Source organism: Ochotona curzoniae, unplaced genomic scaffold (assembly GCF_017591425.1).
Source record: "Ochotona curzoniae isolate NIBS_2020 unplaced genomic scaffold, NIBS_Ocur_1.0 contig_4514, whole genome shotgun sequence".
In the NCBI taxonomy this organism is placed as follows: domain Eukaryota; kingdom Metazoa; phylum Chordata; class Mammalia; order Lagomorpha; family Ochotonidae; genus Ochotona; species Ochotona curzoniae.
In genome coordinates, this window is record NW_024466312.1 from 7986788 (window position 1) to 8012841 (window position 26054).

The 26054-nt window shown below is 39.9% G+C and overlaps 1 protein-coding gene across 2 annotated transcripts in view; it reads right to left on the reverse strand.

Annotated features, from left to right (window-relative positions):
• Positions 1-3181: 3181 nt before the first annotated feature.
• Positions 3182-26054, reverse strand: part of EPHA4 (EPH receptor A4) — a 139613-nt gene continuing 116740 nt past the window's right edge. For both annotated transcript variants that reach the window (XM_040986577.1, XM_040986578.1), the window contains 9 exons: positions 20494-20552; positions 18520-18633; positions 17836-18021; positions 13902-13963; positions 13253-13462; positions 10815-10964; positions 7565-7758; positions 3742-3897; positions 3182-3405 (listed from right to left, as the gene is read on the reverse strand). In XM_040986577.1, the coding sequence (XP_040842511.1) occupies positions 3291-3405; positions 3742-3897; positions 7565-7758; positions 10815-10964; positions 13253-13462; positions 13902-13963; positions 17836-18021; positions 18520-18633; positions 20494-20552 (1246 nt within the window). In that variant the 3' untranslated portion in view covers positions 3182-3290. The remainder of the gene's footprint in view (positions 3406-3741; positions 3898-7564; positions 7759-10814; positions 10965-13252; positions 13463-13901; positions 13964-17835; positions 18022-18519; positions 18634-20493; positions 20553-26054) is intronic.

Here is a 26054-nt window from a genome sequence, read left to right on the forward strand (position 1 = left end):
TATCACCATTAAACTTTACTTCACCCTTACCTGGCAGGTTGCAATGCAACATTTGGGAACGCAACTGAAAGGTGAATGAGTAACACTTGGTCAGGCTTGGCTACAGAGCGCACCTTCTGCGGAGCTCACTGTGTTTTACATAAGAACATTTCAAGTAAATTTAAAGCAACACTTTGTGTTAGCGAAGTTGTTATTTTTAAAGTATCATCATCTCATGAATTTACAAGTGGAGGAACTGAGTTATATATAAAAAAAAAATGGAGCAAATTTCTCAGTGTCAACATTTTGGTTGGTTTTGAATCCATTCTTGTCCAGATGCCAGAGTCAGGCTCCATGCCCTGGGAAGCAATGCATCAATTTGATTGTTCTCACATCTTTCTTACAAAACTTGAGGGAGGTAGTGGGTATCCTAAACACGTAACAGTTTGTGGGTATTATCTTAGGTACCTGAGAAGTACATTTTTTTCTTTTCCTTACACTAACCTTCAGTGTAATAATGAATTTAATAGAACTGTTAAACCTTCATACTCTACCATTCTTTTAATTTCCACCTGACTATATCATTTGTGCAGATACTTGCTGATCTGTAACAACAGAAATGCAGCATAGCACATAATGCTAGCTTTCAGGATATTTTAGAATTGACAGCTTTTTCCTTAGAATGCTCTGTTTTGAATATGTTCAATGTTTAGAAAAACACCTGAAGTCTTAAGTGGTTGACTTTATAAAAGCAAAAACTTTCAATTATTCAACATGTAAAAGGTAGCATTTCATTATAACTTAAAATACAATGCCATGATGCTCTCCTTTCAGAGAATCAAAACAAAATTCTCCAATCTGAGCTGAAGGAATCAGTACTTTTAACTTTTTTAAGTCAAGCAAAACTAGCATTTGTCAATTTGTAATAACTCCCAGACATCAGCGAAAGTGGTGCTAAAACTATAAAACTGTGGCAGTAGTTTTAAAAACAAGTTTAACATGCCTTGTGAGCAGAAAAGCCTTTTACAACCAATATTGCAAAAAAAAGATTTTTGCTAAACTGTCATGATTTGACAGCATCAAATTTAGCATTCCTTGCTCTGTAAGAAAGAGCTTTCACGATAAAACAAAAGCAGGGGAAAAGGTCACTGAAATCAGTTGAGCTCTTGTTTAAGGTGATGATAAAAATAGGAGAGTTAAAGAAGAAAAACCCTTCAAACTTTCCAAAGTTGGGCCCTTTGCCTCTAGGAAAAAAATAAAGCCATATCATTCAGCCGTTTCAGAAAGAAACATCACAGATCAAATAGAAATACTGGGCTTACAGACAAAAAGCACATCATTGAACAGGTCCTAACACCAAATCCAAGGTGAGTTCCAATCCTCCCCATTGACATTTTGTTGGACCCTCCTTTGCTCCACTGGTTTGATACACAGTGGCACCAAAGTAAGACAGAAAGTGAGGCCTCCCAGTGGAGGAAGAGACCTCCCAGTTAAAGTCTGCAAAGCACAGGCCATGTGACACCCCCGCCTCCACCTAGCCAGCAGGATTGCACAGGAGGATCCTGACATCACTCCACTGCACCCAGAAGGCAGAGTAAGCACGTGGACACAGACGGACTGCACCAAGGACAAGATCAATGCAGCCTCACACTTGACCTTATCGAATGCATGCTTTCCGTTTTCCTGGAAGAAGAGCATGCAGCCTGTGTTGTTTTTTAAGTCTCCTCTCCCATCATCAGGCAAAGGCGAAAGGGGCTGGCATCACAGAGACCAGGTTAGGTCATGGCCTTTAGATGCCAACATCTCACAGGAACAACAATTTTTGTCCCAGCTGCATCACTTGCCATCCAGTTTCTGGCTAATGTGCCCTGGAAATTAGCAGAAGATGGCCCAGGTACTTGAGCCCTTACTATGTATGTGGCTGACCCGGGTGGCATTCCAACACTTCTGATTTAGCTTGCTACAGTCCCAGCCATTGTGACCATTCGGGGAGTGAACCAGCAGATTAAAGATCTCTCTGCCAGGAGCAGTGCAATTACCTAGTGGATAAAATCTTTGCCTTGCACGCAGCAGGATCCCATAGGGGCATCAGTTCACATCCTGGCTGCTTCACTTCCCTTCCAGCTCCCTGCTTGTTGCCTGAGAAAGTGGTAGAAGACAGCCCAAAGCCATGGGACCGTGCACTCATGTGGGAGACCCGGAAGGAGCTCCTGGCTTTGGATTGGTTCAGCTCCAGCCATTGCAGCCACTTAGGTAGTGACCCAGCGAATGGAAGATCTTTCTCTCTGTCTCTTCTTCTTTCTGTAAATCTGCCTTACGAATAAAAATAATAAATGAATCTTAAAAAAAAAACCTCTCTGCCTCTTTGTAATTTTGCCTTTCAAATAAGTAAATAAATATTTTAAAACAAAGAATGTAAGAATAATGCTTTGTGTTCCAAATGAGACCAAGTCTACAAAGAATCATTAGAGAAAGAATCATTGCTGGTTCTTCAGACTCACCTTGCAAGTGAAGGGTTTCTTCTCCGGAGCAGGGAAGCATGAGGGTTCCCCATCCAAGATTGTCACAGCCCAGTGTCCACAAGGTAGTTACAATCAGTTTGTAGAGCCCCAAAGCAAGATTTTATATGGCACAGCCTCAGGCCCAAAGAAACAAACCTCATTTGTCCAATTAGGAGTTTATGGGGCTTGGTTTTTGTATACATATTTTAAAGATCCATTTCCTTTTCTTTCTAACCCCGCACGTCCTAGCAAGCCAGCAGGTGGTCACAGCACCTCAGTGCAGGAGGAGAAGCCACACATGCGGTATCCATCCTGGTTTCTTTTCCATGGTATGAGCCAAGCCCACAAAGCTACAGCCAAGTCCTTCGGAACTATTGCTGGACATGGTCTTCACTCCAGTGAAAGAGAGGTGACGGCAATCGATGCCACACACAGAATTTACGGTTGTCAATCCAAATGCAGAGAGGATCAAAGGATCTCGAGCAGCTCAGTATCTGGCAGCAAAGACAGCATCAGAAGTGGGAGGCAGTGTTCTGTTTATACAGGTACATGTATTTTACAGATTGGTGATGGACAGGAGGACTTCAGAGAAACAAATTTATTTCAGGTCTAACTCCAATGACTGCCTGTCATTTCTGGAAGCCCCACAGTTTCAGCAATCTGTACACCAAGCAATGCTGCAGATTTTTTTTGTTTTTTTGTCTTTAATTTCAGAGGGCGAAGACGAAGTAAAAAAAGTGCAGTTCTTCAATTAAAGTGCATGGATGAGGTAAACTAATTTCAAGAGTTTTGAGTTTGTTCAGCACTGGCTCAGACAGGAACCATTCTACCATGCATCTGCTGCATTTGGGTTCGCATCGCCTGGACACTGCTCAAGATCTTATTCTGGTGGGTGATGGCTGTGATGCCAATTCTTGCCAGGTCACTGCGGAAAGGGGGAGGAAAAAGGGGCAGAGGAAGTTAAGAGGGCTAGAGATACCTTTTTCCCGTATGCATGCAGACACACAATTTGAATCAGCCACAATTAATACAGCACAACAAGGCAGGTGTACTACAATGTTTAGTTAAGCAATTTAATGCAACAATGTAGGTGCTTAATAGGGACTGTGTAACAATACACTCAATCAAAATGAGAGGCATTCCAGTTTTCATTTTTGTTTGTTTGTTCACATGAGGAGGATGATTATGCAGCTCAAAGCAAAAAAGAAAAATACTATTAAATCTAGATTTACCCTTTTGTGTTACATCGCTGAGTACTTACTCCTGGTTCATGTGCACCACAGCCTCTAGTGTGGTATAACCAGCAGCTGTGAAGTTATCCTTATACCGGTCCATTTTAATGGCCTGTAGCCAATCGCCCACTGATACCACGGCAGAGAATTCAGGGGAGCTGGGATCCAGTAAGGCAGTGTTAGGTCTAGAAGCAGAACATGCAAGCACAGAGAGGATCTATCAGTGAATCAGGAAGACTCATACATCAGGGGGCCTGAAATAAGCAAAGAACTGGTAAGCCAAGAGAAGGTATCCAGTGGAACGATTGTCGCCAATGTAACTGTGATATTTTTCATTCTTAATTTCATGTAGCTGCTAAATTACATGTCAATCACCCATGTAGTGCACGTCTTTTATGTCACCCTTAATGCATGTCTTTCAGAATCCAATCTGCAGTAAAAATTGGGGATCCCTTGTGGCTCAAGCTGTTCAATTTTGGGGGAAAGAATCCCATCTCTGCCAGCACTGAATGTTACAGACGTTAGCTCCGCAACTATGGAAACCCTAGTGGAGTAAGAAAAGCTGTAAGCTTCCAACTTGCCAGACCTGATGGGAGCAGAGAAAACAGTGAAAGTTCAAATCCAACATGTTTCCAGATAGGTCTGCAGGCAGGCTCAGTGCATTCAAACAAACTTGGGACAGCAGGGAGTTAATCCCCTCTTTAATCAACCCTTGCCTGACCAGCACGTGTGCCAAGACTGGCAGAAAGAAGGGCCACTTTGATCACGCTTTGGATTGAGGAATGTGCTTCTCAGATTCCCATGCTAAGGCCCCTAAATAATGGTTTCAGCAAATTCAAAGCACTTCTTATTAACTTATTTATTAGTTCACTCATTTCACATGCCAGGTGTTTCATATTAGACCACGATCAAGAATGACTATAGGCAAGAATTCTGCCACTCCTCATAATATTGATTATACGATAAATTACTTACTTACAGAAAATATAGAGTAAAAGAATTATAGTCATCTTCACTATGTGCTTTAATAATCAGAAAGTGGACATCCATAGCGGTATTTTATACCACCTTTATGATAATTATGATAATGCATAACAACATCTGTGTCTTGGAATTATAATTTCTTGAAGTTCTCTTACCCTTAAAAATTACAGGATGTGTGTGATTTTTAATCAGGTTTGATCTAATTTTCATCCTGAGTTATATCTGAGTTAAAACATGTAATTTAGAATAAAATCATGACTGAATTCAGTCAAATTGTATCCCTATTGAATTCAACCAAAAATTACATTCCTATGAGTACAAATGTAAGTGAATGCAAAGCCTTAACTACTTTCAGAGTGCAGATTTAATGTAAATAAAGTTTAAATTTTTATTGCATCATTTTGATCTGCATTTTTTTCTTATGTATGTGGTTATTTTAATAAATATTTGCTTAATCCAACAGTTGTGTGTCAAAGTGAAAAATCTGTCTTTGTGATCTTTTTTTTGTGTGTGTGTGCTGGCTATTTCTATTAAGTTCAAAATGCTGAGTAAAAATCTGTACATCTTTACAGTAAGAATATCTAACTTTAAATGCTCTCAATTTTAAGCCAATTGCAATCCTCTTTACAAATATAATTGTGAAGTGGCTGTGCAGCAGTAATATCTGTTATTTGACAGAGTAACAGTCTGTACTTCCTTCCACTCCAGGTCAGGAGCTTTAGTAGAGCAAGCCGTAGGCTCAGAGTACCTGGAACAAGGTCAAAATGACCTTGGGATGAAAATATCTTCATTCTCTATCAATTAGCTCTCAGGGTCATTGTCAAGCTTGTTCCAAAAGCCTGAATGTTCTTTGTGGGGAAAACTACGATATTTGCCTAATTCTGCAATGAGTCTTGTACCGCATCATACCACATCCTGTTATCAGCAAACACTGTAAGTAGCAGTGAAATAATCAGGGAATTAGAAAACTATATCCAATAACTCCTTTTGTTTCATATTTTGGCAAAGGAGGCATGCTATAATATTAGTGGATGAACAACCTATGCTACTCAATACCTAAATATCATGTATCCTCTGGCAAGATACATGGGCTCTGGAGCGAAGACCCCAAAGGTGGCAGGGGCTTAACAAAACAGTCATTAGACCTGTTAGGGAGGCCTTACCATCATCTGTTTTACCCTCTTGAAGAACAAAAGAGCAAAAATATAGCCCAGACTATTAGGATATATATGCTTTTACTCAGTTCACATATTCACCAAGTAGAAGAGATAAGATATAAATTCGATCCTTTACAATGTTGTTTTCAAAAACAGTTTCACTGGTTAGTGGTTGGGTTAAGCTGTGCTTACAGCACTGACATTCCATATTGCAGTGCCTACTTTGAGTTCTGGCTGTTGTGTGTACACAATCTGGCTTCCTGCTAGTGCTTCTAGGAGGCAGTGGAGAACGACTCGAGTACAGTGGCTTCTGCCACCCATGTGGGAGACCCAGATGGAGTTACTGCTTCCTCGGTTCGGCCTGGGCTGGCTCTGGGTGTTAATAGCGTTTGGGGAGTGAACCTGCAGTTTCAACATCTCTCTTTCTCTCTCCCTTTTCACCTTTTCTGTTCTGTCATTCTGCCTTTCAAACAAGTAAACAAATAAATTGTTTTAATATTTCAGTATAATGGCCAATGATAAGGAACAGAAAGCTCCTAGAAGAGAATATATGGCATCTCCGGTGTCTACTCCATATTCCTTCTATTCTGTAATTGAAAAAATCTTTTTACTGATTTATTTAGTTGATTTGAGAGAAATACAGATGGGGTAGGGGGCAAAGAAGTGACTGGCATACTCTCCAAATGCATTCAAGAGCTGAGAATGGGACAGGCTGAAATTAGAGCCAACAACCTCACTTCCGGTCTCCCACACGAGTTGCAGGGAACCACATATGCAAACAACACCTGCTGCCTCCCAGGATTCGCACCAGTGGAAATTTGGAACCAACCAGGATTTGAACTCAGGCACTTCAAGATGGGATTCAGATGTCCGAATGTTTGCTTCCTATTCTGGGATTTTTTAGACTAGTGTCAGAGAAAAGATCAGAGGAAAATCTCACAGAACAATCACTTGAATGGCTTGGATATTGTGGGGAAAGGTGCCCATCTACTTGCAACTCAGGGTCATGATGAAAGAGAAACCTTTAAAAAACTTCAATTTGGAATTCAGTGAGTGGAATTATCTGACCTCAGGTAAGCCCAGCCTTCATGTAGAAAAGTTCCCACTGAATTGTAAGATGGAATTATAGCACCTTTATTTTATTTCTAGCCTGATACGCTTCTTCCTTTTGCCTAGTTTCAATTGTACAATAACCTCTTGTGCAGGCAGTTCAGTTTAGTTTTGAAAACTCTTCTCACACATTCATCTGCATGCTTTGTAGTTTGGTCAGTTTCTATCTTGGCCATGAGTCCCACTTTGACTCAGGAAGAAAGACTCTAGAACAACTGAAACAAACCAATCTCTTCCTACGGTTAAAGACTTCACAGCCCACTCAGGATTGGATGACTAAACTATCCTCTCACTCTTACTTGTTATTATTCCGTTATCCTGCTCCCTTCTCTCAATTGCAACTCATCCTTCTTCCTACATTTTTAAGAAAGACACAAAATCAGCATTGTTAGTATTGTTTGAGGGCTGACAGATATTAGGCTCTTAGAAATTGTGAACGAAACTATCTGAAATACTCCATTAACTGAGAAAGAAGACAAGCAGGTGGCCAAGAGCCATGAGGCAGCCGCCAACAAAAAGGCAAGAATTAAAGGGAGTCACTACGAGCCTGCCACCTCTGATATATTCTTTCATACATCACCATTAACTAAGCATGGCCAACCTGGAGCTCTCCGTCCCAGTCCTCTTCAAGCTGTTGGGATTGCGGATGAGTTTGTCCAACATGTTGACAATCTGCCCGAATTTAGGCCTGTCGCTTCTCTCCTTCTGCCAGCAGTCTAGCATCAGCTGGTGGAGGGCAATGGGGCAGTCCATCGGAGGGGGTAGCCGGTAGCCTTCTTCAATGGCTTTAATCACCTATCAAAGACAACAGGATGGGATACTAAGCTGCCAGGCAAGCTATTGTTAGAGCTCATGCTCCTGATGAGAATGTTTCTTCTCCATTCAGCTGCCAAAGACCTTGAGCATGGGAATCGCTCCAAGCTCTTCACAGAAACCAGAGCTGAAACCTGGATCTTGCTGGCAGCAGGCAGTGGAAGCCAGCTGTTGCTACAAGGTGTTCTCAAATTGCAAACAATTCCAACCTGAACTTCTAATGTGAAAATGTATCAACATTTCAAAGCAGATAGAAACCACTTAGACCTGTGATAATGGCCCCCTGGACATCACGTAGTCCTGCTCTATGCTCTACACCTGTGACATGGTGTTAGACCTGTGATCATGGCTCCCTGGACATCACATGGCCTTTCTCTTTGTTCCTCTCCAATCTTCCCTTCAGGACCATTGCCCCAGAACACTGGTGGCCAAAAGAGACTCTGATCCAGCCCTCCCTCAGAAGTCAGCAAATGGATGTCTCCCAAACGGAATTTCCTTTGCATTATTTTAAGCCTGTGTCTTCTTGCTCACACTGCTGGTGTGAATAACAGGACCCATTTCCATAAGTCTAGCCACTTGTTTTTATTAGTTTGGAGATGAATACCCCCAGAAGCGTAGTCAGTGTCTCATTCCTGGTCTCAGTTTGCTGTTCACTGATGTTCTTAAAGATGTTGCAAGTAGATTCTGGAGGTGTTTTTGTTTGGGGTTTTAAGAAATTTTATTTGTTTTAAGTCAAACCATTTTCATTCCCTCTCAAAGTGATAGCTGTTATAAAACAACCAGTGGCTTCTGCTGTTTCAGTGACCCCCTTAGATGATCCTGTGGTGGGTCTATTGACTGCTCAGAAATTGGCTATCAACAGAAAACAGACAATTCACTGGGGCCCAGTGTGGTGTGCCTTTGTGAGGCTCTGTTTTTTTAACCAGTATGCTGCTTCAGTTTAATGAGCATCTTGTGATTTATTAAGCAGTCTGATCTTTTTCCTTCCATGTATTTTGCCAGGACCTTGTTTTACTATATGATCTATTCCATCTAGAAGACTTCTCTATGGCATTTCATTGAACCTTCTTCTATTTATTTCCAGCAATTCCACAAGGTCAATTTAATACTCTGGCTTTCTTCTATCTTTCCAGGTACATGGTATTGATGCTGGACTTAGTGAAAACATTTTACATTGAATTGATGATAACACGAGCAATGCTGGGCTGCTGCCAGGGTAACTCAATTTGTTATAACCCCTCAGACTGATTAATAAGCACCAAATCCACTGCCAGCTTGGGAGATGACTCATGGGTTAACAAAGCATATTTTCTCATTTTACTGTTGAATATTTGGGGGCACTTAGGATGAAAACAAACAGGAAACTCGCAAAGTATGATGTATTTTCCACAGCGAATCTCACTCCATATGCCAAATGAATTCTACTCTTGAAAGTAATTCTTGAGTTACACTTCCTATTAATTCCCATTCTGCTCCGAATTCAACACAGAAGCAAATACATATGAATGATAGATCAGTCATTAGGGTGTGGTTGAGAAATGGCCTCAGATGCTTTCACATGGATAAAGCTAAACAACTGACAGCTCAAAACAAAACTGTTTAATATAATGTATAGTCACATTTTCAGGCCTGACTATAGGGTAGAAAAAAAAAAAAACTGTTATCTTTAGATAGTTTACTCTTGTGAAGCTTTGACCGGGTCTCTCAACTGGAATAAAGGAAGGTTTACTTTCAACTCATCTGTCACGTGAAGGCGGGCACTAGCTGCTCATTGTAAGTTGTTCATCTCTGTTTCTCTGCAAATCTCTCACCTGAATCCAAACATGGCTTCAAGCCTGAAGGTGTCTGCACAGCATCATCGCATCAAACAATAGATAATGCACCATTCCTCTCTGTCATTGCCTGTCTTGCTAGCCACTGCCTTTCTTGCCATCTGTTATCAATCTCCTTTCATAATTTTTAGATAAGACAGTGTCAACACCATTATTACCTTTAATCTGATTAGTGAGAGGAGAGAATTTTTTTTTTTCTGCCTCTCTGGATGCATAGCACCAAAGTTCCTCTATTTGTTAGAAGATCCTGTCATGGAAAAGGCAACTTGCAACCCGTTTCTTAAGTGTACCCACCCTTGACATAACTGTCAGGGCTTCGCAGCTTCCCGATTTTTCAGGACAAGGAAGAATCTCAGAAACATTCCACATCAGTGAGAAGTTAAACCAAAGACTCTCTAAAATGCCATTTTAACTCATAAACTGAACACTTTCTTGATAACCCCTATATTAAAAAAATAACACAGCTAAGCATGATTGAAAAATATAAGTGCCCCCACCCACCCAACTAGCTAAAATATTACCAGAATTACCTAAAATATAGTCTAGGAGTACGCCTTAATATGGGGATTTTGTATTTTGTTTTATCTTGTCTTTTTCTTTCTTGCTAGAGATTTTTGTAGTTAAGGTCTATGCCTCTGGAATCTTATTAGTGTCATTATTGAATGCTGTTCTGAAATTGCCAGTGGAGGGATCCTCCCTGACGAAGGAGTCCAGATGGTACATTTACAGGGAAGTACATCATTTACAAAAGGTCATTTGATGCAGCTTTTTAAAAGAGTTCTCCAGGGGTGGGCCCTAATTACAATTATGATGGCTTTAAAATATTCACTAGGTTTTTCTTCCAATAAATCTTTTATGTCAGTTTTATCATATGTAAAATTTGCTTACAATCTTTGCATTGCCTTTAAACACAAACTTTACTTTTGTTTCAACATAGTTTTGGATGCGTACCACATAGAAGTACTTCCCTATACTGTTATTGATTGAGACATCTGTCCAGGCATGCATGTGTATTCTAGACCACATAAAGTCAACCGTATTTTGTCCTTAAGCTAATGATCTCTGTTGGTCATAATGTTTAGATTAGCAGACATATTGTTATCAAGAACCCTGAGCATTTCAAACTCAATGCTTACTATAATACAGTAACAAGAATTGTCCTCAAGCTCAATGCAAATGCATATATTTCAAAAGACAGAGACTCACATCTTGATTGGACATATCCCAATAGGGTCTCTCTCCGTATGACATCACTTCCCACATGACAATTCCATAGCTCCATACATCACTTGCTGATGTGAATTTACGATAGGCAATTGCCTCTGGCGCGGTCCACCGGATAGGAATCTTGCCACCCTGTGAACATGTAAGCCATAAGTTATTCACTAAGTACATCAGTGATGTGCCATTTTCATTTCTGAAGGTAGTCATTCTTTGCTAAGCAGGGCGACATCATTCCTGAGACAGCTCTCCAAACAATAATAAGAGACTTATTTAGTTTAACTAAAGCCTTCCAGGTTGAGACAGTTCTCATCATATGTTTTCTTTAGTCACAGGGGAGTACACAAATAATCTGTCTAATTATTTTTTAAAAGCCAACCTATTATCTGAGCTCTGCTTTAGGCAATGCTGTAGATGAGAGGTTTGCAAAATGCATGCTATCCTTGGTATATCAAAGGAAATGTGCCTGATATTTATTTGGACTTCTTCGTGCATGCCTTCACCCAGGAGCAGCACAAAGGCAGCATTTCATTTTGCTTCAGAAATCATTAATCAATGGAAGATACATAGGAACACTTTTATCCCTCACACTGTTACCTGTCTACACAGCATGAGAAACACACCAAATGTAGGTAGAAGATAAAATGCCACACAGACCCCAGAGGAGGTCAACTCAGAATGCCAAAGAGCTACTCTAAATGACATCTGCAAGAACAACTAGCATTATCCAGAAAGTTGAATATACTGTTTTTTGTTGAGTCTTCCAATTTTTAGTTTTTGATAGATACAATGTGCTGTGTAGACACAATTCTAAGAACAGTGCTTTTCTTCTTCCCTTTCTCCCCCACCCCTGTGAGTCTCTCCCTTCTATCTTCCTTTTTATCTCTGCCTTCTTAAAAGCTCTTTAGATAGCATATTTTAAATCTACGTAACATTAAAATGGCATAACTTGACTAAGAAGTTTAACAAGTGAAAAACAGAAACACCCTACTTTCTTGGAAACACAGACAATGGCTGTATAGTATACAGTATTTGAATAGAAAAATGACCACTGTACTTCAAATATATCTAGTATGTTTACACTTGTGCACAAGATGTTTAAAAAAAAACAAAACAAAAAATAAATTTCAGGTTCCCTAGCATCCTATCAGGGAGAATTAATTCTCCTGAAACATGAATTCACACTCTTGAGTTATCCAAAGAGACATCATTTGAAAATTTTCTTTGCTTTATCAGGTAAGGCTACAGAATGGGGTAACACATTGCATTGGCCGTTGCTTTAACACACTGCAATGAATTTATGAAATACTGAAAAGCATGTAGTCTTCCTTTTGCATGTCTTCAATGTTTCCCTAAGGTCTGATCTAGACAAATGTAATTATGTAGATGCCTCACTTAACTTATACGTCCCTAACCAATGGGAAAAAACATCAAAGGCTTTCTGCATTCACCTAGGCACATTCTTTTCTTAATGAATAGACTTGTAATGTAAAGGAGAATATAAGAATCAAAATTCCAGCCAAGAATGTTGAATTCTAGGCCACAAACTGAGACCAAAACAAACAAACAAATAAACAAACAACCAAACCAAACCACACGAATCAACCAAAACAAACACTCCATTTCTTGGGGTTTCAGATGCCAACTTGCCAATGTAAAAGGAGGAAAATGGCTTGCAATTATCTGCTTCACATTGACTTCTATCAGTGTCAGCTTTAAGAGTCAATACCTTATGATTCTCTATTTATTCCATTAGTATTTTATGTTCAGATTGCCAGCTAAGATAAGATAACCATTAACCATCAACTGAAGTCTCTTAACTCTGTCCTAATCCTTGCTTATCTGAAAATAGTGGAATGAGAGCCATTAGATACATGAAAATGTTTCATAGTGTAAATGTTTGTTAAATCCTGTATATACAACCTCAAATTCAGTAGCCAACCAGCCAATCACATTGCTTTGTATTGCTTAGAATGAGGATTGCTTTTTTAAGAATATGAAAGATTAAAACAGAAAATCTCAGATAGACAGAAAGAAAGAAGGAAGAGAAAGTAAGAAAACCAGCACAAAAAAACCAAATAGAAAAAACCCATAACTGATCATCTGTCATGAAAATTGCATTTGGTATATTTCATATAGCTTCCTTTTTAAACACATTTCCTTATTGTCCATTAGCCTTTGCCCACAAATTTTGCAAAGGAAAGACTTAGTTTTTCTCATAATTTTTGGCAATTTCACTGGCCACCTTCTAGATTGCTTCAATATTGACCTTTTTCTTGTAAATATGAGTTTAAAATGTATGCAGGGGTATGAAATGCCTGTAAAGGATGGGGAAACATAAATAGAATCACACAATACGTCAACGTGAAGGTGAGAGAGGGCAAGTGTCATAGGGGAGCCCAGATGTCATAGGCCATCCTCACCCTGGTGGTATACGCCGCTTCCGGGTCATCCTCCAGCACCCGTGACATGCCAAAATCAGACACTTTGCAGACCAAGTTGCTGTTTACCAGGATGTTCCGAGCAGCCAGATCACGATGCACATAGCTCATGTCAGATAAATACTTCATCCCAGACCCAATGCCACGAAGCATGCCCACCAGCTGAATGACTGTAAATCTGCCATCATTCTTCTGCATTGGGAAGGGGTGAAAGACAGTCCCATTAGCATTAGGCAAAATTAATTGCCACCAAGCATTTATTACTTGGATCTTTTTGATATCTGTATCCGGCATGCAATGAAACTCTATATTATTTCCGGGCCTTCCTGACCAAAGTCACTAATTCACTGGAAGAGTGTACCCCAGGAGCTGGGTTTCCTTCCTGTGATAGATGGAAATTAGCCAACTGTAATGAATCTACGAGTCAAACAGCTTCACGATACAAGAATAAATCAAACACTGCTTTCATTGCCTATGGATTATTTAACAACCTTAAAAATCTCATCATTCTCTATTTCTCCTCTTCTTCCTTTAACCCATTAAAACATTCCATGAATGCAACCAAACAGAATGGATACTTAATTTCCTAAATACTACGACTCTTTAGTTTAATTATAAATTAGCCACGTACCCTGAGGAAGGCATCCAAGGAGCCGTTCTCCATGTATTCTGTAATGATCATCACTGGTTTACCTAGAGTTTTCAGAAAGAAAAACAGAAACCCTTGATGAGCACTGCAGTTAATGAGATAAAAATGGGCCATGCACAATTTTACTGCCAAGACACCTGTCTGGTGTGATCTAATTTAATTAAAACAAGCCACGCTTATGCCTCAGCTGTAGGGAGCTAGGAATGAAATATTAAAAGGACAAGTAGGTTTAAGTTCCATCTGGAAGGTTAACCCTTCGGTTAGCTTGTTGACAAAATCTTTAAAGTGGCCCATGGTATCCAGGGAGCACATAAATGGATAATTACTCTCTTGAGCAAAAGGGGAAAAAGATAAATGGATAGGCAGTTCAAACACTAAAAAAAAAATCTTTAGAATAATTGTTTTATTCCCAGAAGAGCCACTTGAGTGATGCCAAAGAAGTCACTGGACAGGGAAACTTTGGTCTTTCTTTAGAAATCCTCTGGCTTGGGGAGCTGCAGGTGTGTCAGACACTTCATTATTCAGACCCATCTCAAAGGCCAGGCACGCAACTTCTTCCAGGTTTATGATGCCAGACTCAGATTAAGGCTGTCTCCTTTCCCTTCCCTTTCCCTGGCTATGAATAAACTCTGTCCTGTTTACTTTCTTCAACTACCAGCACCTCAAAAAAAAAAAAAAATTATCAACAAAAGAACAACAATCACAAAAAGGCTCCGGAAATTACTTCATCTACACTGGCATTTAAATTCAGTTCTAGAACATTCTTGCCCCTCCTCCCCCAGTCTTAAGAAAGAATGCAAATGGATTTAAGGTCTGGCCCACGTGGGGCAGAACAATGCTTTTGTTTCACTTTAGATCTATTTCTGAGTTATACCGGATGTAGGAATGGTTTCTTAGTTCCTTAGTCATTGTCAGTGGACCCAGGGTTTGACATACCCTTCATTTTTAAAGGTTTGTTTTGTTTTGGTTTTGGCCAGGGAAGGGGATGCAGGGGACAGGCTAGTGAGTCTTCATTTCTCACTGAAAAGGTATAAGAGTAAAGCACCTGTAAAAGATTCTCTTGGAGATAATTAAAATGTCATTGGCTTTTTTTTTTTTTCTTTTTGCTGTACCCACTAAAAAATTAAGGCATTTGTTGATGGAAATGTCCTGGATGATTCACTATCAAAAGCACCCAGAATGATACTATGTTATGTACTTACTCCCCAGAAACCCATCATCCACATGATACCTGGGAGCGGTGAAAAGAAAAATGTGTTCCTTTTAGAGGCAAAATTTTTAATTTTTGTTTTGTGTTTTTTAATTTCAATGAAGTCCAATTTATCAATTTATTTTTTGGTAATAGTTTTCCATCCTTTACCTAAAAAATGTTTTAAGAAGCAAATATTTTGAGTTGGAAAACAACACCGTGGAGAGTTTATTTCAAGTGAGGAATGAAAGCTAGCCAAGGAAAGCAGGGATTTTCAAGTAGATCAAAGAACAGACAAGATCTCTCCTAGTCTTTCCCTTGTACTAAAAGAGTGTTCTCAAGATACCTTCCCAATCTCTGCCAAGACAAATAGAAAGTTCCTGGCGCTCTGATTCACCTGCCCTCGGCATCTGTGGCCACAGACTTCAGACAGAATATATGTGTCTGAATGAATTTTAATTAACCTGCCTCAATCAAAAAAGACTTTGTCAGCTGGTGAGCAAGGGTGACACTTGGCATTGCATTAACACCTACTTCCATTTCGCCAGCTCACTCTAGAGCTGTGGAGACAAGAGGGGAGGATCCCAAGGAGCTGGAGTAATGGAGAGAATTTATAGTCCCCCTGTCAATTTAAAAAGTTACTCAAGTAACTGTTGGTAATGAATTCACACTCTTCCAGTCCACCCTTTCGACCCCACACCTCCCTAGTCTGACTCTTGGCACCATCTTCACGCTTTTTCCGCATTCCGCTTTCTGTTTATTAAAAAGTATCCATTTGTTAGGGTCCTTATGAGCTCTACAAGAGGAATAAAGATGAATGTCTCCATAAGCAGACATCCATAAACTGGGCCCGAGCTGAGCTCAGCGATGGGGGACGCTTCTCTGGTGACAGGCAGAGATGTGGTGGGGACCCGGAAAGCTTCTCCAGTGGAAATTCTAAATCATTTTCATTCAGTGACAACTGCATTATGCAAATGCATCCAGTCGTTTATAACAGTTACAGCTGTAATAGCTACGGGTTTTAGAGGCGCGGTGGGACCTTAATACAAAGATCCCCTGTTCCTCCTTTCTTCTGCAGAGGTGCTATGGAAATCACTGTCTGCGGCAGCGAAACCACTCTGAGTCGAACAGAGCCTCCTTTTTAGAAAACGAACCTGCAGAAGTATTTAACCGGAATGTTATCTTTTAATTAAAGTAGTGAAGGGTTCTGGGCAGCCCCGAAGGCCACAGGCAACAGAAAAATATCCTGTCTGTAAAACTAATCTTAAAAAGCAAATAGAACTATTCTGTACTAATTATAGCCTTCACCCGAGGTGGAAATTATACACCCTTAGCACCAAGCTTCCCTTTCTTGAAGAATTCGAAAGACGCCCACCCATATGAAGACATAATAACATCATGGAATGCTCAGGAATTGTGTTTATAATTTGCCATTATGCTAATCCCTGTAAATATTTTATTTCACCCCTCTGCCCCAGAACCTCACAAGACAAGTTCTGATTTCACCTCCACTTTACAGACAAGGAAACTGAAATAGAAAGATTGAGTCCCAGCCCAGTTCACCTGCTTGACTAGCTAGATGTAAAACTCACAATGCCTGGGGTCCTAAGAGTGAGATCGTGTGGTGATCCTTATAGAAATGCAAACTCTAGAGTCCTACCCCACCTGCTGAGTCCAACCTGGGAATGGGGCTCAAAAAACGGTCTTGGCCAGTTTTCCAGAAGACGCCTAAGCATATTTAAATGTGAAAATCTTCAAACTATTGCACGCCTTGTCTCACATTTTAGAAGCTAGGGCACCGTCTGTCCCACCTCCAGTCCAACCCTGACCAAACAGCTCCGTTTTAATCTCTAATCTCCCATGCTCAGATTCACTCCCAGGAGCAACCAGAGTGTCCCAACTCCATACATGATGGCTGAGGGTGCCTTTTGGAGAGATCTTGATTCGAATAAGAGAAGCCATGGCCTTCTTGGTGAAGTGGTCCTGGGCTCACAAAGTCTGTAACTTGCAGTAACTGTAGTAGGAACCAGGGGCCTCCTGGCATTGAGCCCCCTTTAAATCGCTGCTTCAGCTGCACTGTCTATGGCATGTTATATGCTGGTGGCAGCCAGACATACAGATGTATTCAGGGTTTGTTTCACAAAACGCATCTGTTGAGCTATGTCGTGTTTGAACTGAAGCGTGGTTCACAGGCTCAGCGAATGCTAATGGACTAACAAAGGAAGGTTCAACCAGGTGTTACTGTAAATAGGTGTTGAACTGCAACAGTCATGAATCACGCAGAGCTGACAAGCAAAACCCTCAACACGATAAAGATTCCCAAGATTCACTCGTGCATCTGGAACAGAAGCTTCTAGCACAAGGTATGGGGAGGATTTGTTGTATTTTATAGGAAAAGTACTTAAGATTCATTTTGCTTACCATCTGCTTATGCCTACCTTATGACAATCAGTTTGGCCCAGCAAAGATTTGAAAGATGGTACAGCATACTCAGAATCTGCAATATTAATTTCCCTAAAATCTCACACAAGCTGCCTGGGAGATAGGGTAACAGCCAAAAGCAGAGACCCAATGAGAGCTGACTGCAAGATTAATGGCTTGTCCTGCACTGACTTCTTATTAGCAATCAGTGAGCCTGTTCCATCTGTCATTTCCCTTGGAAAGAAAATGTGTGTTTGATTTCCCAATAACTTCTAATTTGGCCTTTAAAAGGAATGACCAGCTTACATTTGGTGACGACACCTTCCAAGTGAATAATGTTTGGATGGTCAAACTGTCCCATGATGCTGGCCTCACTGAGGAAATCTCTTCTCTGCTTGTCTGTATAACCAGCTTTCAGAGTCTTGATGGCCACACAGATCTCCCTCTTGCCAGGCACTTTGAGACGCCCACTGCACACTTCACCAAATTCACCTTCAGAAGAGCAAAAGATTTGAAGCTACGTCAAAACACATTCAAGAAGACAAAAAGGAAAAAAAAAGTAACAGCTCACACTCGTTGAGTACACACTGCATGCTAGGCTATGTGCTGTTGCTTCCCATAGGTCATTTCATTTGATTCCCTCCCCAATCCAGAGGTAGTTGCTATCATCACCTCCATTTAATCAGAGGAAACTGAGGCTTAAAGAAGAGCCTGCCCAAAGTCTTACAATTAGTAATAAGAAGAGTTATTTAAAAGCAATTAATCTGCTTTCTGAAAGTACATGGCTTATGTATTGAGTTTCTTTGTGAGAATAAAATCAAAATTAGCACCTAGGTTGTATCACAGTTTATAAACCCAATAAGGAAATTCCATGTACATAGCTATCTGTTCCTGTAGATAAACAGGCAACAGGATCATACAAAACCCACATAAATATTTTTAATCTTTCCCAAGAAAGCAGATTGGTAAAACAGACACTGAGACACTTACCAACACCTATGACTTTTTCAATCTTAATACAGGAGGCATCTATTTCTTTGGCAAATTCTCGAACTGCTTGGTTGGGATCTTCATATGTAAAGGGATCCACATAAGTTCTAACACCTGAGTAATAAATATGTCACAGGTTGACCAAACACTTCCGACGAACCACTAATACACACATAAGGAATCTGGGTCCAATCATCCTTAGCCCAAGAAAAGCTGAGTTAATTGTATGGTCCTTGCCATGTAGTGATACATGAATTCATTCTCTGGTTTACATTGGTGACTAAAATAAGAACTGCTGGCTACTTAAGATGTTGTAGCTCTACCGACTCCCTAGAACGTCTTCACGCCTCAAGGACAAGATCTGCAAAACAGCCCATCCCACTGAGAAAAAGAGTTTCTGTAAGAAAATCTGGCTGCATTAGATGAATAGTCTAAGTCCGTTACTCCTATCTTCCAGTCCATGAAACTACATCCTACCCAGCACCTTTGGCTATTCTCCTATAGGAATAATTACAGAAACCTTCTTTTCCTGCTGGTCCTGACTACATTTTACCACATTTTACTGAACTGCTGAACCAATTCAATATGTGGCTGAAAATTAACCCACTTATTAAAACTAGATTAATATTCAAAAGGCATTAATAACAACTATAAAGACATGTATTAGATCTCTATTTTTATGTATATTCTTTGGGAAAGGAGCTGCTCTAAGCAAGGATATTGAGGTTCATGTGGAAGCATCAGCCAGAGACAACCAATATAGTATAATGAAAGGTATTAGAATAGCAGGAAGCATAATTCAGTCGTATTTCATACTCTTTTAAAAATTAAATTTAGAATATGAATTCTATACCGGTACAGTAACAGACACCAGGATAAAGAGGCAGAAGTTATTGCTGCCAGCTTTCTACTGGCATTTGCATCTCTCCATACTGGGGCTCCCGGCGCATGGGGGCCCTGGAAGTGTGGGGCACCAGTTGGTCTAATCTCTTCCATTATTCACGCTTATCAGTCTGGACCTCATCTGTGCACCTGACATTATGAATACTCTACTTCAGTTGACACTTTTGTGTTACTTCTTTTTCATGCATCATTTTTGTTGTTAAATATATATTCCATAGGAACATTTTTGCTTTTGATTTTAGGAAAAAAATAGGGGAATAATTGGGAAGTTGTCAGATATCTTATATCCCTCATCATTTTCTAAGATCTTACTGAAAAATTTCCTTGGGGATTACTCCTGTCCTTTCTGATTTCTGTCTTCTTTTCCGCCCTGTGTTTGAGGCTGGCTGCATGGGGTTATTTAAATGTAAATAAGGTATAAGCAAATTAATATAAAGTCTCCTCATTCACACTTGTTACATTTCAATTATTCAACAGCATATGTGGCAACTGACTAATGTACTAGTCTGCGCAGCTACGGAATAGAGGTGCCAAGTGGGAGAGGGCAGAACTCCAGGACGGCCCTCAGTCTTCTACTGCAGACTGTCTGCCTTGCAGAACTCACTCTGGAGCCCCCTCCTTGGCTTTAACTTTGACCTTGTTTGGAACACCAAAATAACTAGATTCTACTAGAAAATTACTGACAGTCACAAATTCTATACCACATACTATAATTCTATGAGAAGTAGCAATTCCTGTTTCTTTCCTTTGCCTCCCCTACAATTTTTTAGCTTATATGAGAAAAATTATCCTTCTCTGCTCCCCTCCCCTTACACGAGTGAGCAAGCTAGCCCAACACTTTGTTCAGGAAAAAGAAGAATCTAATGATCTTGTTTTTCACCTCTCTTCCATCTTCAGTCTTAAATAATAATAAATCACCTATTGCTGTTTGATATTATGGAAGTATATGGTTTGAGGAAGGAGATATAATCCAATATTAATAGCTTCATGAACAATACGTAAGCATTTCTAAACTGCAAAAACATGAAGCAGGTGTCGAAAAAGAAAATCATTTTGAATGTGTTTACGTACCTTGATTTAAATGTTTCTCTTCATCTGCTTCTTGCTTTGCTTTACTGTATTTGCTCCGCCTATTAAAAAAAAGTTTAGAAAAATAAAATGATTTCTCATCAATACTAAAAGAAGTGAAATGAGCCGTGAGATAATTTTTTTGCTACAATGAAGATGAGGCAGGGATGTTATGCACATCACACAGACAAGAAAACAGACTTGTAGGAGCTGAAATGACAGGGTGAATTACTCATTACCTCAATACCCCGTCCTGGTTTCAAACTCAAGTTGTTGGCCATTTTATATATAATTATGAATATACACATATATACATACACAGGGAGCATCTCCTAAAAGGTTTCCACGAATATAATTATGTACAAATCACATTGCGATAATGTTTAGTATCTAATAGGAGAATGCACATCCTGTTGTTATAATCACAATATCCAGTCTCATCAACTTATTACGGTATTATGATACCATTTTCCCCAAAAGATTTATTTATTTACTTGATAGGTAAAGTGACACAGAAAGAAAAGGGTGGGAAGAAAGAGAGAGAGCGGAAGATCTTCCATCTGCTGATTTATTCGCCAAATACATCAAAGAGCCAGGTCTGTGCCAAGCAGAAACCAGCAACCAGAGACTATCAGCACCTGCCAAATGGTGATAGGAAGCCAAGTATGTCCATCTTCCTCTGCTGCCTCGCCAGACACATTAGCAAGAAGCTGAATCAGAAGCTGAGTAGCTGGGATTTGTATCAGCATTCTGATTAGCAATAGCATTGTCACGCACAGCAGCATAACCTCTTTGGTTTGAAAAGAAACTGTACATTTCTCTACATAAAAGGCAGAAAGAAAGAATGCCATCTTAGGGTACATTTCGCAAATGCCCACTATGAACATGGCTGGATTAGGGAGAGCTGAGGGCAAAAACTGAGTTCACAAGCTAGGTCTCCCTGGGGGTTGCCAGCCAGAGGAGCCGTCGGCACTGTGAGTACACATTAGCAAGAAGATGGAGTCAGGATCCAGGAACTGAACGCAGATTCTCAGATCTGGGATGTAAGAGTCTAATCCTCTAGGCTAAACACCTTCCTCATACACGATGCTCTTTTTTTTATATATATAAAAGGTTTTTATTATTTTATGATACTGTTTCACAAGCTCTTGGATTTCTCTTCCCCTGTCCTACTACTGATTTCCCCTATATTAATACAATAGTATAGTCTTCAATAACAGTCATAAGCCCATCATTCTGTTATGTAAGAGTATGCTGACATTGTATGTAACAGAAAAAGGCAGACAGTCAGTATCTTATTATCAAGACGTGTTTCACTGGAGTCCATGATACTTGTAAAACAGTAGTTTTCCAGTTACTGGATTTAGGGCTGCATGCAGCTTTTTAAATTATCCATGAATATTTGAAAATTAAACATTTGCTTTGCACTGGATTACATTCCTTAAGTGTATGGACAACTAACAAGAGTGAAAATGAGAAATTTTCGTTTGCTTTGCTAGTTCACTTAAATAACATGATGCATGTTCTTAAAAGCTGACATTGTCACTACATCTCCTTGGAATGAGATATTGTTTGTTTAAAAAAAAAGAGTTGGAAATTAGAAATCATATGAAACTCAAAGGAGATGCAGCAATCTTCCACAAGTTCATTGAAATATACACATTACATTCTATTTTTAAAGAACTATTTGAAATATCCTTATGTATCAAAATGCCTATCATTCCTAAAAACTGGAAATTTGATGCAACTCTTATGTATCAAAAACATGAAATATATCTCAAATCTTGAATCATGAGACTATATATCGCTTAAGAAAACTGAATTAATCCAATTCCCTAAAGTATGGGATTAAAACCCAACTAATGCATAAAATGTAGATACTAATTTTCTGCCCAAATGCAAAATTCATATGGAAGTCCATAACCATCTTGATTTTTGTTTTGTTTTGTTTAGTGCATCAAAGACAAGCTACTTTGAGGCTCTTGCAGGCGAGGTCACTGAGCCCAAGTGATGAGGAAAGCTTTCCTCAAGGCCACAGCATGTCAGGCAGGGCCAGCGGGTTGGATCAGAATGTGATATCCTGAACTGCTGAGCTTTGAATGGGAAACAAGAAGCAAGGGAGAATCCAAAGGAACCAGGCAGTCGCAGTCCAAGGATGATCTCAAGTGCAACCAGGGAACGGGCTTCTGACAGCCACTTCTGCGAGCAGAAAGGCAGCACAAGGAGCATCCCATGTGCAAACTTCCCTCCCATGCTACTCTCAGAATTGCAGGGAAGCCTTACAAATCAGACCCACAGAGCCCACAGGTATGCTGCGCTTTTATACTGCGTTTAATTGTTCAAAGTGTTTGCATCACATTATCTTCTCCTCAAGCTGTTTGCAAAGCAGGAACTGGGCTAGCAAAACAGAAACCCCATCACTACAGTCAACTGTGAAATGTGTGTTTTTATCCCAAGTAATTGTTTACATGTTCCTTTTTCTTTAACTTTTCGAAGGGCCTTCAATTATTACTAAACTGGATGTTCAGGACAACCCTAGTAAAGCAGAACAATGCCATGGGCAGACACCCTGTACAGATGGAGAGCATGGAGCTGGGGTAGGAGCAGGCAAATCAGCCACAGCTTCTGTTCAATTCAGGTTGTGTGTCCTCTGATCCAGCCCAAGGCTTCCCAGCAGCCCTCCCAGTGGAGACATAGTTAATTAAAGTATTTAGCTTCATAAGAATTATAATACTGCATATTATATCAGGAATTCCATTTAACCTGTATTCAAGTGCTCTGGAAATCCATTACTTCTTCAGAGAAGTAGCCAGATTCACCAAAGCCTAAAAGCGAATGACTTCCTGTGACAGTCTCAACCTCTCACCCTTCATTCTTTCCTTTCTGATCTTTCGAAGAAAATGTAAAGATACTTCAAAAAGCTAATGAAAACAAATGGTGGCAAACAGCAACTTGGGTACAAAAATGTTGAAACCCATGCATAGTTTTCTTGCAACCTATTTTTTATGAACACTTTGAAGACCCCATGTGTAAGAATGTTAGATAAGGAACTACTGCAACAGTGTTGTATGTGGAGGAAATGGCATGGCTACTGTCTAATGGTTGACAGGATCCTATCAGCATGAAGGTTAGATTTTGAGTACTGATTCGAATGCCTTTCCTTTAAAGAATGGGAAAAACTGCCACACATCAAAAGAGACTCTTGCTACCCAAGGAGACAAGCAGCAGAAGCTACCCAAGTTTACGGTTCTCTGTTTCATATCAAACCCATTCAGTAACAATGGACAAAGCCAGAGGAAACGTAAAACTGCAGAAGTCCTTAACTGAAGGCTGACACACCCATCCCTTCCTCAGCCTTCTAAATATAGAAGCAATAGTCAGCAGTGAAGGTGCATTTAAAGACACAATGTGGAGTGTATTTGGAGGGGAGGACTCTGCAAGAGTACAAGGAAGGCTGAAAAGAAATACAAGGATTACTGTTTAACGGCTAATTACAGCCTGCGAGTTCTTTAATAATACCTTGAAAGCAAAAATGCCTGTCCCCTTCTACCTTTGTCACCTGATGACCCTTTCTGTGTGGTGAAGGGAAGGATAATGTGGCCCGTTATTTTCTCAAGAAAGAAAGCCCACTGAAGCTTACGATGGATCTGCAAGCCTGGAGACACTACAGGGCTTAAAGTGCTAACTCTTAATTGACATCCTACGAAGATCACCTCAATGGCGGACGAAACCTTTGTCGAAGTGTTTCTAATTACTAGGACACGGACAAGCTGATTAGAAAAGGGAAGGAGAGGAGTGGTTTGTTAATGAATGCTGCAGAAGCTAACAGGGAACCTCTCAACTGCAGGAGGTTCGGAAAGGGCCAACTGTGCAGGTGGAACGCTGCAAGTGTGAGCCACGCCCTCCCTTTGGTTAAAGGAACATGGTAATCACCCGCATTGTGGAGGAACAGCATGAGTTCTACCCCAGCCCTGTGCTGTTCCTGGCACCTTGACTATTCAGTAAAACAAACAGAGTAGAGCAATGGGAGTTTAGCAGAGGCCCAACATTCACCCTGCTTTTATTCAGATACTAACTTTCCCCTCAAGTGGACAGATTTGATTGATGTGGTTCGCTGTTCCAAAGTTAATTAGCAAAAGTAGATAGTCTATTCAGCTGTAGAGTTAAAAAAAAAAAAAGGATAGAGCAAAGCAATATTGACTGTGGCTCCAAAAGAACAGTCTCAGGTGCCTGACACTATATCACCCATGAAGATTCGTAGGACCCACCATGCTTTTTCTCGTGAAGCTGTCATTGTTCTTGTACCAAATATCTAAATATTCTTTACAAGCAACGATTTGAAATGTTTGTAATTGAACCATGCAACTACACATCAGTTGTTTAGGACTGCACTTGCAATCCCCTCTACCCTCTAATTGTGTGACTTTGCAAATCCTCATCAGACCCCATGTAGGCTAACATTTAGGTGCATTTCATTCTTAGGTGATCATAATATTCCAGGAAGAAAATTAGGGTACCAGGGATGACAGACACAGACTATCTCTTTCACCATTTTATGAGCTGTTAGCTCAAGAACAGAAAATCTTAACATTCAATAAGCAGGCAAAACTATCCAGCACAACTCTTGATTTTATACTGTGCATGTGATCTGCACATTGATTCATATGCTACATACCTAATCCACATCCATTGGAGACTCAACATTTTGAATTGATAGAACTGTCAGGACAGGAACATTCCTGTTAGATAACTGCCTCATGGTGTGACACTGGTTATTCACTTGTTTAGTCTCTTCGTTCCTCAAGGATCTATAGTATGTCTGAATTTTGCTATAGCAATTAGTTGTTTTTTTCTTTCTTGAAATCAATGTGCCTCTTTCTCTTTAATTCAGGTAGAAAAGGTACTGTAGAACACTAAAATATATGGGAACTCCATATCATAAGTAGTTATTGAAAGGTCAATATAAATGCAGCATCTGTCCAGCCATCAGTCAGTACCTCCCCCCGATCACCTAATTATCCTTTAAAAAGCAATGACTCTTCTTGTCTTCCAGCCCTTTGTTAAAACTGTTTCTCCTATCTGGACATTAAAACACTATTTAAGGAAAATACATTGGGCCACAATAATCTGAATCAACAGCAGCTTGGAATGCTTTTGGAAGTAACTTGATGAAATCATTAATATAAAAGGGAGAGGGTGTCAGAGAAATCTAACACTGATTTGATCATTAGGCCAAGAGGTTATGGCCTTACAATCACATTTTATGATGTCATTGTTAACAGTCCTTTTAACCCCAATGCTGAAAGGTAATAAAGAAAGTGGTTACCCTGTGAAGCTCACAAATAACATAAGGTGTATAAATAGGCAAAAGGTGACTTATTGCTAAGATAATGTGTCTTTGCATTTGCATTTGGATAAAATTTCTAGGTGCAACATTATATGGACTACAAACAGTGTTATACCTTAAAATAATCCAGATGGCACTGGACAGCAAATACTATTGTTTGTTTTGGAAAGCTGACAGATTCCTGAAATCATAACTTGAGTGATGAAGAAAATTATTC